Source organism: Ictidomys tridecemlineatus, chromosome 2 (genome assembly GCF_052094955.1).
Source record: "Ictidomys tridecemlineatus isolate mIctTri1 chromosome 2, mIctTri1.hap1, whole genome shotgun sequence".
NCBI lineage: Eukaryota > Metazoa > Chordata > Mammalia > Rodentia > Sciuridae > Ictidomys > Ictidomys tridecemlineatus.
Genome location: NC_135478.1, coordinates 15,998,043 through 16,008,749, shown reverse-complemented (window position 1 = coordinate 16,008,749; position 10,707 = coordinate 15,998,043). Strand labels below are relative to the sequence as shown.

Genomic DNA, 10,707 nt, shown 5'->3' with positions numbered 1-10,707 from the left:
TTTGGTATTCTCCACTTACCTGAGGTCTCTGAAGAAAGTTCAGAAGGCTGACTGCTGAATGGTTTCTTCTGTTCTAATTTCTCTAACACAGATTCTGGCAAGTTGTCCTTTTGGCCCGAGGCTATGACTGGTTCTAAAGGTAATAGTACAGATTACATGTGGGTAAGAGAGTAACTATTTCAGATATTTTTCCACCCATGAGAAATTAAAGGTGGCAATCATTTTTGAGGAATTCTCCTACAATAGGCAGCAGAGATGAAGAGCAGGTTAAGAAGTAGTCAGGAGAGTTTCTGTTTCTATCTTTCAAGATGGGAAAAATGACAAACTCTTTTAAGTTGGGAATAATTCAGTGAAATGGCAGAAAACAAACTAATGGCTGGGGCAGGATACTTGACTTGAAAAGGAAAAATGAGAGGAGAGGTTGGCCTTAATTAGGAGCAGGAACAGTTATAAAAATAGGAGAGGGAGTTGGCGTTGTGGCTCAGTGGTAGAGTACTTGCCTCTCATGTGCAAGGCCCTGGGTTCGCTCTTCAGCGCCACATGAAAATAAATAAAATAAAGGTATTGTATCCACCTACAACTAAAAAATAAATTAAATAAAAAAAAAAAAACAGGGACTGGAATTGTGGCTCAGTGGTAGAGCATTTGCCTGGCATGAGTGAGGCACTGGGTTCGATTCTCAGCACCACATATAAATAAAGGTCCATGAACAACTTAAATATATGTATACATATGAAATTAAAAAAAACAAACAAACAGGAGAGAAGTCAGAGTCTATGGATACAGATACAAACTGTATAGATAAGCTAACAGACGATTGTGGGTGTTTTATTTTATTGCAATTATCTGGAAAATAGGAAGATCAGCAGATTGATAAGGTATTGGAGGTAGGAGGAGGGTAAAGGTAAGAAAGAGCTGTCTAGGAGAGTAGGAATATGAATAGATTTGCAAGGCACAGTGAGACTATTTTAACTGGCATGATGCCTGTCACTTAGTCTTCTGGAAGGTAATAGTAAAGATCACATGTGGGTAAGAGAGTATTTTTCTGTGGATGATATAGTGTCCACTTGAAACTATACCTTGGTAAACAGAAATACTGAGAGGAAACAAAGCTCATACCTGGTGAAATCATGAAAGTAGGTGCAGCTAACTGCCCCTCTTTTTGGAGAGACTGTATCTGGGAATTTTCACTTATTCCTTCCTGAGTCTGGGCAATTTCCATGTCTTTAACTAGAACTGATGCCACCTCTGTTCCTGAGGGTGGTGCAACATCCTTGGCTGGAGTCACACTGTTGGCCAGGGTCATCTCTGTTCCAGGGGACAGAGCCACATCCTTAGCCAGGGCCACATCTGCTTCTGGAGGCAGTAGCATATCTTTGATCAAGGTTACTTCGTTTTCTGGGAGTGGAGTCATATCCTTGACCTGAGCCACCTCTACTTCTGGAGACACAGCCACATCCTTACCCAGGGCCAACTTTGTTTCAGAGGGTGTACCCATATTCTTGACCAGGGTTACTTCTGTTTCTGGGAGTGGAGCCACATCCTTGACAAGGCCCACCTTTGATTCTGGGGATAGAGCCACTTCTTTACCCATGGTCATTTCTGTTACTGAAGGTGGAGTAATGTCCTTGTCTCCAGGCCCTTCTGTTTCTACTGCATCCTTCGTGAAGACTACTGTTGCTTCTGAAGGCAGTGTCATGTCCCTTGGCACAGCCACCTCTTTTTCTGATAACAAGACCATCTCCTCAGCTGAGGATTTTTCTGTGGATGATATAGTGTCCACAGCTAGTGCCCCCTCCATTTCTGAAAATGATACCATACCCTTGCCTGAGATTGACTCTGTTTCTTTGGGTGATGCCATGCCCTCATGTGAAAATAAATCCATTTTTACAGGTGGTACTCTCTCTGTTTCTTCAAATAGTGTCACATCATTGCCTGCAGCCACCTCTCTTTCTGTGGGCAGCACCATATCTTTAGTTAAAGACACATCTGTTTTTGCGGGTGATATGGCATCCTTAACTGGGACCACTTCTTTTTCTATAGGTAGGACCATGTCCTTGACCAGAGACATATCTGATTCAATGGATGACTGCAAGTCCTTGGGCAGTGTCACATCTGATTTGGTGGGTTGTTCCATATCTTTAGTCAATTCCACCTTTGTTTCTTTGGCGGGTGCCATTTCCTTGAGCAGGGCTACCACTTTTTCTCCAGACGGTGCCATTTCTGTAGTCTTCTGTCCTACTATTATTTCCAATGCTTTAGTTGGTGGCTGTTCTTCTACTGATGCCATTTCTCCTTCCTTGGGTAACTCTAAGGGAAATAAATTAAAAATTTGGGACCCATCATTTTCTACTCATACCTCTGCACTTAAAACTCATAGGGCACAAGAATATTTGGCTATTGTGACCTTAAGACCTTAAACATAATTAAGAAGGTGTTGAGGGGCTGGGGTTATAGCTCAGAGGTACAGCACTTGTCTAGCATGCGTGAGGCCCTGGGTTTCATCCTCACCACCACATAAAATAAAATAAACATATTTTGTTCATATATTGCTAAAAAATAAATATTTTTTAAAAAGCTGTTGAGTTAGTACATGCTGCCTACTCCCTGACAATCCCATCATTTAGAAGGATAAGACATATGAAACTGAGAAGACAAATTGTGGAGGAGAAAAGGAAAACTATAGCTTGAAAACACAGGTATGTATTAGTATTAGTATTAGGAAGGGAACCTATGGAATTGCTGGTCAGTTATCTTTCCTATTAAGAAAAGAAGCCCAGAACTCTAGGCTTAGTGGTTAAGTAAACCTGGGTTCAATTCCCAGAACCAAAGAGAAGGGATTTCCTCTTAAGATTGTATTTTAATTATAATTTAACTCTCCCAGCTCTGATATCTTTAATACAAGCTTAAAAACCATTTATGATAATTCTGAAAATTTTATGTGTCTCTTGTAAGCTGCTAAAAATATGCCCAATGATTTATACCAATTATCAATATTTCAATTACTAACTGATAAAGCAGATTTAAATAATTCACCTGTCATCTGTGGAAGATTTGCAGTGGCCTCTGGAGAAACAAAGGACTCTGAGTATGGAGGGTTTGGGGCTTCCATAGACCACCCCTGAGGTACAACAGTTGCAGGAGCAAATGTGTCGCAGGGAGGCATACCTAATATCAAAACACAAAACACATTTTGAAATTTGGTTGACACTGAAGGAAAAAAAGGCATTTGATATTTTAAATCAACTGTATATATTGCCAAGAAGACATAGGTCTAAGGAACAGTAAAAAACAAAGTACAAAAGTTTTAAATGAAACTCTGTTAACAATCTTCAGGTTTTGTGTAATTATTAACAGGCAGCATCACTATATCCCAGGAAGACCACGAATCAATATATATTGCCTACTTTTACAGGATTTTACAAAGATTCAAAATATCAAAGATTGAGCTCTAGTAACACCACAATCAAAATAATATAATGTACAGTATAGAAAGGTGAGCCTTAATTCATCAGTAAAATGAGATTAACACCTGCCTATATAAAAATATTTTGTTAATTATTAACAACTAGCTGAATGCGGTGGTACTTATCTATAATCTCAGTGACTCAGGAGATTGAGGCAGGAAGATTGCAAATACCAGGCCAACCTCAACAATTTAGCAAGACTGTCTCAAAATAAAAGGAGCTGGGGATGTAGCTTAGAGGTAAAGCATCCCTGGATTTGGTCTCCAGGACAACCCCCAGAAAACACACACACACACACACACACACACACACACACACACACACGGCAAATGACAAATATAAGTAGATTATTGTAATGTTTATCCTATGCCAGTCTCAACAGATTTAATATCTGTCCCTGCTGAGATCATTATATGTTTTTGTGTTTGCTTATTTTTAGGAGGTAGGGTCTCGCTATGTTGCCAGACTGGCCTCAAATTCTTGGCCTCGTGTCTCAGCTTCCTGAGTAGCCAGGATTATAGGCATATGCCACCACATCTGAGAAGATTATTACAATTTAGCTACAGAGACAAGTAGACAAATAGCAAACAATGCATACTGTACATTATGAACTAAGTGATATAGGAGTGCAGAAAGAACCATGAGGCCCAGACTATCACAAAAGGCTTTAGAAGAGAAGCAAGAGCAGAAATAGAGGATGGTCAATTTCAAAGACAGAGAACACTCTGAGCAAAGAAAGCATAAAGATGCAAACAGGAGGAGATGAGGATATTACTATTTATGATAACTAAGATTATTTAATGATTACTCTACCAGACACAATGCTAAGTGTTTCACATAATTTTATTTAATTGTCATCACTTCTCTAATGTAAAAACTAGTGCTGGCTGTTTTGTAGATTAAAAAAAAAAGAATTTAGGGAGGAAGTAATTTGCTCAAGGTCATGGGTCATGAGTGAATAAAATGTGGATGCAGAATTTGGCCCTAGGTTAGAGGTTTTATGAGAGGATGTCCATAGCTTGACTGTGAATTCTCCTCTTTAATCTGGAATAAGCCTGGTCACAGTCAGAGGCCCTACATCTGATTTTGCCTATTAGTTAACATGAAAGATGATGGGTGAAAGCCCATATTATTGAAGCTAAGGGGCTATAAGAGACCAGAATATGCACCTAAATAGGCCACTTTGGCATAAGATTACATTGAATGCAAGTCAATTGAGAAGTAGACATGAAGAACAAAACAAAACAATAGGAGCTGGGGATGTGGCTCAAGTGGTAGGGGGCTCGCCTGGCATGCATGCTGCCTGGGTTCGATCCTCAGCACCACATACAAACAAAGATGTTGTGTCCGCCGAAAACTAAAAAATAAATATTAAAAAATTCTGTCTCTCTCTCTCTCACTCTCTCTTAAAAAAAAACAAAAACAAATAGCAACAACACAAAACCCAACTCTTCTTAGTTTTCCTCCTATTTGCCTAAAAGCAGGACAAATACTTTCAAAAGTGTTCATTCACCCTCTGCATCTTAAAGTACAAAGGTTGATTACTGAAGACAACTGTATGCTCTTATCAGCCTGGAGATGTCACCACAGGAATCTACATAACAAGTTTTACTCACTAGCCTTTATCACCTACTTGCACCCTCAGAGTTTGCCACTAAAGACCCTGAAAAGTCCTTTTCCTTTATCTTTCTAATTCTCAAAAAAAGTATGGCTTTTTATCAAAGAAGCTATATAATTGAGTTCTAAAGCCACTTCTTTGAGATTAGTCATTCCCCAAATACCTTCCTTGTGTATACGAAATATACATGTTAATCTTCACTTTCTTTTTCTCTTTTGCTATATGTGCCCTAAGCAATAAATCTAAGAAGGAAAATTAATTTTTCTTCCCTACAGAATAATTCCAGCTAGAGAAGCCATACCGTAACTCTCTTCCAAAGGATTATTATGCCCTGTAAATGTCAAATCATTTGTTGTTCCACTGGAGAGAAAGAGCAAATCTGCTAGGCCGTCATCATGGTGCATCTTAAAGGGATCTAGAATAAAGAAGTAATCCAAAACTCAGTCCCAGTGAATGCAATTAGAAAGGTAAAAAAATTTCTTATGACAAATGTTGATTAGTTACATGTGTGTTGTCCAGTAGTAAAATAAGTTGAGATAACATGTGACTACACATGTAGGCAATCAATAAATACTCACTAATTCATTTGTTTCAAGTTAATAATATATAATCCCTTATTCCCGTAAGGTTTGATTATCTAAATGACAGAGCCAACAAATGTATAAAACTGAGAGAACATTTAATGTTCAACTCTAACATTCTAAGAGGCAAAAATAAAGAAAATGGAATTTTCAATATATAATTTAGAGATTTTGTTATTAAATAAATCAGCTAGAATGTTTTCAGAACAAGTTTAAAAAGGGAAATTTTCACCTCATGTGGACATTGTGAAGAAAACTGTATTTCAAAAGCTCTCTGAATGGCGTTTGTCCTGAGAGAATGAATAAGCTCTAGATTCAGGAGTTGGTATGAGTGAAGATACTCAAAAACATCAGTAAACTCTTTGTGCTTTCTTACATGAAAACATAAAAAAGCAAAGCTGGTCAGGGAAATAATGAATTCTGATTTCTAAGAAGGCCTTCTCAAATTCTGTTTCCATGTCTTGAGAGCCTGCATGTCTAACTATTTCCTCTGATGAAGCTAATGCATGACTCCCTAACACACTGTCAACATCAGAGGCAAGTATGTAAAAACCCAGGTCTTGGGAAAATGTTCATTTCCTTGGCTCTGAGACAGCTAGACCACCCCTCTTTTTATAAAGGGTTTCAGGATTAGAGGAGACAGATACTGCACTGAAAGCGTATTTGGAATAATTAGAAGGCATAATTGACAAAGCTGGGGTCAGGGGTGGAAGAAGCCTTGAGGTTGCCTTTCAAATAAACAGGGAAGGATGTAAAGGCAATCTGGCTGTAACATCTGTTATGCAAGGTCAGAGATAGGATCATTTAGCAAAAGGATATATTTTTGTTCAAGTCAAGCTTGAAAAATTCTTAAGCTAAATTTGAGAACTGAGTGGATGGAGAAGGGCACACCTTTTCTCTATATTCCCTCTCATCCAATCTCACAGTTTAAAATTTCATTAATAAGCAGATGACACTCAAAATTTTATCACTAGCCCTCTAGAGCTATCCCCTTATTTCCAGCCTTTAAAATAAAAGGGCCTCTATGTATGTGCCCATGTGTGTGCAAGCACATGCTAAGAATGGATGGAAAACCATGTGTGCAAATTACATAATCTACAACTGAGGTAGAGTGGTAAAGTATTCAAAGTATTTAATATATTCCAGCACCCCAACTCTTCATTTAATACATCCCAAATGCAACATGTTTCTCAAACCTATTCTCCATGAGACAGGACAGAAATTAAAGAGATAGGAAGGAGACAAAAGGAAGAACAGGGAAAAGACAACTTTAATGTGAAAATCTTGTGCTAAAGTTCCTCAGACCTTCATTCCCCAAGCAGTTCTCTCTTTCCAGGTCTATCACTCCAAGATTTCTGAGAATTCTATAAATGTTCACTCACAATTACTAGAAATTCAACCATTTGTGAAAACTGCCCCATGTTCACTAATTAGCCCACTAATACATGTATTTTTTAGAATATATTGCACAAAGGAAGATACAAAACAGTATAGGATACTTTCCCAACCCTACCTTTTGATCAGATAATGAAAAAGATATCAACCTAAGAATCCTGAATTTGCCAGATCACCATGACCATCTTGAGCTCACCAGACTGATGTTATTCTCACATACCTTTTTATGCCCACCCCTTACCCAGTTTCCTTTAAAAGAATGTGAGATTTCTCAAGTGTCTCTCATTAGTGAGGTGGTGCATGTTCTCCCTTGAATGTGTACTCTCCTTACTTTTCTAAATAAATCTCGGTGCCTCAATATTTGATGGATTGAGAAATTCTTTTCTATGCCATTTGTTTATGTCCAACTTTGGACCATGCTGACCTAAGTTGAAGTCCCCTTCTCTGGGACCTTCTTGGACCCTACATACTGGTATAACACAAAATCTTACCATATGAAATGGCATTCTATCCTTCTCTTGTTGGTAAACAATTTTGACCTTATCCTTGAAGTTATCCTTGACCTCTGAATTTCACACATTTGATTCATTAGAAAACTGGCAGAATTGATTTTGAAACTATCCCCCAGAATCTATTTCTTCTGGGTCTCTACTGACTAGGAAGTCTCAACAAGTTTGCAGTCAAGCCACTGGCCATGGCTATGCTCATCTGAAGAGTTGCCTGGCAAGATCTGCCTGCCATCAAGATGGCTTATTTACACAGCCATGGGCTGAAGGTATCAGTTCCTCTTCCATGTGTACTTCTCCTTAGCAAATGGCTTTCCCCACGGTGAATAAATTTAGGAGTGACAAAAATGGAAATTGCAATGTCTTCTGTGATCTATCAATCACACACACCAAGCCTAGTTTAATGTGGAGACGGCTATATAAGGTTATGAATACCAGGAGGCAGGGACCATTGAGAGCCATCTTGATGGCTGGGCACCATACTTGACTTTCAGGAAATTAAATTCTACTGTTTTATCTCCCACTTAGAACTGGGAATCACCCTTGCTGGCTCCTATTCTTCCTGGCTGGAATTAGTAATTAAAAAGTACTCACAAAGATGGCCTGGCCAAAATGGTTTTACCAATGACTTCTATCATAAATTCAAAGAACTAAAACCAATTATTCACAATATCTTCCAAAAAATATAAGAGGAGAAAGCACTTCCCGACTCATTCTGAGAACAGTATTACCTACACAAAACTAGACAAAGACATCACAAGAAAACTACACACTATGTCTTTGAATATGGCTTCAAAACTCCTCAAGGGTTTATATATGGAACCCATTTTAAAAAATTCTACAACATGACCAAGAGGGATATATCTCAGAAGTACAACATTGGTTTAATACCCAAAATCAATGTATCATCAGAATAAAAAATAAAAACATGAGCACCTTACCAGATGCAGAAAATCTATTAGACAAAATCAATACCCTCTTAAGATAAAACACACAATAAAGTTGGGTATGGTGGTACACACCTATAATCCCAGCAACGTGGGAAGCTAAGACAGGAAGATTACAAGTTTGAGGCCAACCTCAGCAACTCAGCAAGGCCCTCAGCAACTTAGCAAGATCCTATCTCAAAATAAAAATAAAAATATTTAAAACACAAAAGGGGACTGGGCCCAGTGGTGCATGCCTGTAGAACCAGTGGCTTGAGAGACTGAGACAGGAGGATTGCAAGTTCAAAGCTAGCCTCCGCAACTTTGAGGCGCTAGGCAACTCAGACCTTGTCTCTAGATAAAATTTAAAATAGGGCTGGGATGTAGCTCAGTGGTCAAGTGTTCCTGAGTTCAGCCCCCCCCCAAAAAAAAACAATAAAAATAAATAAATTAGGGAAGGAAAGAAGGAAATTTTTTTAACCTGATCAAGGGTACCTACAAAACACACAGAGATTGGAGACTGGATGCTATCTCTCTATACTGTGGCTCTTCCTACAAACACATATCCATGATAATTTATAAATTAGGCACAATAGAGACTGACAATAATAAGTTATGGGATGGAACAATCATAATAACATAGTATAATAAAAATGTTAAAATATGCGAAGGGCTTATTTTTGAAATGTTCTATTTGATATTTTCAGACTGCAGTTGACTGCAGGTAGCTAAAATTGTAGGTAAGCAAGGGCTACTCTAGTTCTGTAAATGACATGATTTTGCCTTTAAAAAATGCTAAGGAATTCCTGAAAAACTATTAGACCTGATAAATGAGTTCAGCAAGATTGAAAGATATAAGATCAATAAACAAAAAATCAATGAAGAATCTGAAAATGAAATTAAGGAAACAAATCCACTCACAGCATCGAACAGAATGAAATACCAAGAATAAATTTAACCAAGCTCATACACTCAAAACTACAAAATACTGTAAGGTAAATGAAAAATAAACAAATGGAAAAACTTTAAATGCTCGTGAATAGAAGACTTAATATTGTCAAGAGGGCAATACTCCCTAATTAATCCACAGATTCAGCACATTTTCTCTTAGAATTCTAGCCAATTTCTTTGTAGAAATTGACAATATGATTCTATGGAATTACAAAGGGCTGAGTGTCTCAAACAATCATGGGAAAAGGAAACTCACAATCACAAAAATTACCAAAAACTACAGTAAAGTGCACACACAACTTTCAAGGGGGATTGGTGCCAGGACATGTGGCCCCATACCAAAATCCGTGGATGCTCAAGTCCCTCATATAAAATGGCACAGAAGTTTCATATAGCCTATACACATCCTTTTGCAAATTTTAAATCATCTCTACATTACTCATAATACCTTCTAAATGTAAATGTTATGTAAATAATTATAATGAGTTGCTTAGAGAATAATGATAACTTGAAAATGTCTGACATGTTCAGTATAGATGTAATTTTTTTCTCTCTCTGAATATTATCATCAACTGTTGGTTGAATCCTTGGATGTAGAACCTGTGGGTATGCAGGGCAAACTATACTGACACAAAAATCATGAAATAGGGCTGGGGATGTGGCTCAAGCGGTAGCACGCTCGCCTAGGGTGTGTGCAGCCCAGGTTCGATCCTCAGCACCACATACAAACGAAGATGTTGTGTCCGCCGAGAACTAAGAAAAAATAAATAAATATTAAAATTCTCTCTTTCTCTCTGTCCCCCTCTCTCTAAAAAAAAAAATAATCATGAAATAGAACTCCACGTTGAGAAATAAAACCATGTACCTACAATTAACAGATTTTCAACAAAGGTGCAAAAACCATTTAATGGAGAAAGACCAGTCTTTTCAAAAAATGGAAGCGGGATAATGGATATCCACATGAACAAGAATGAATCTCCTACCTCTGATCATATACAAAAATCTACATAAAAGGGATCAAAGACTTAAACATAACAACACAAACTAACATTTTAAGAACAAAACACAGTGATAAACCTTCATAAACCTAGTTTTGAAAATAGACTGATGACATAAAAAACACAAGTAACACAAAGAAAAATGGATAAACTGGGTTTCATAAAATTAAAAAAAGTTATGCATCAAAGGATACTACCCAGAAAGTTAGAAGACCACCCACATAGTGGGAGATACAATTTCATATCCACTAGGTTAGCTATAATT

At 37.7% G+C, this 10,707-nt stretch overlaps 1 protein-coding gene and 1 long non-coding RNA gene across 24 annotated transcripts in view; one reads left to right on the top strand and one right to left on the bottom strand.

Annotated features, from left to right (window-relative positions):
- Map4 (microtubule associated protein 4) overlaps positions 1–10,707 on the bottom strand; it is a 170,648-nt gene that overhangs the window by 48,983 nt on the left and 110,958 nt on the right. For 18 of the 23 annotated variants that reach the window (XM_078037938.1, XM_078037940.1, XM_078037939.1 and 15 more), the window contains exons 5-8: positions 5,387–5,500; positions 3,037–3,168; positions 1,120–2,310; positions 20–133 (exon numbers count right to left, since the gene is read on the bottom strand). In XM_078037938.1, coding sequence (XP_077894064.1) covers positions 20–133; positions 1,120–2,310; positions 3,037–3,168; positions 5,387–5,500 — 1,551 coding nt within the window. The remainder of the gene's footprint in view (positions 1–19; positions 134–1,119; positions 2,311–3,036; positions 3,169–5,386; positions 5,501–10,707) is intronic. The other 5 variants (XM_078037943.1, XM_040290208.2, XM_040290210.2 and 2 more) reach the window with 1 other exon arrangement.
- The window catches only part of LOC120891480 (uncharacterized), a 54,392-nt gene that overhangs the window by 27,582 nt on the left and 16,103 nt on the right, over positions 1–10,707 (top strand). The gene's annotated exons all lie outside the window — the stretch shown is intronic.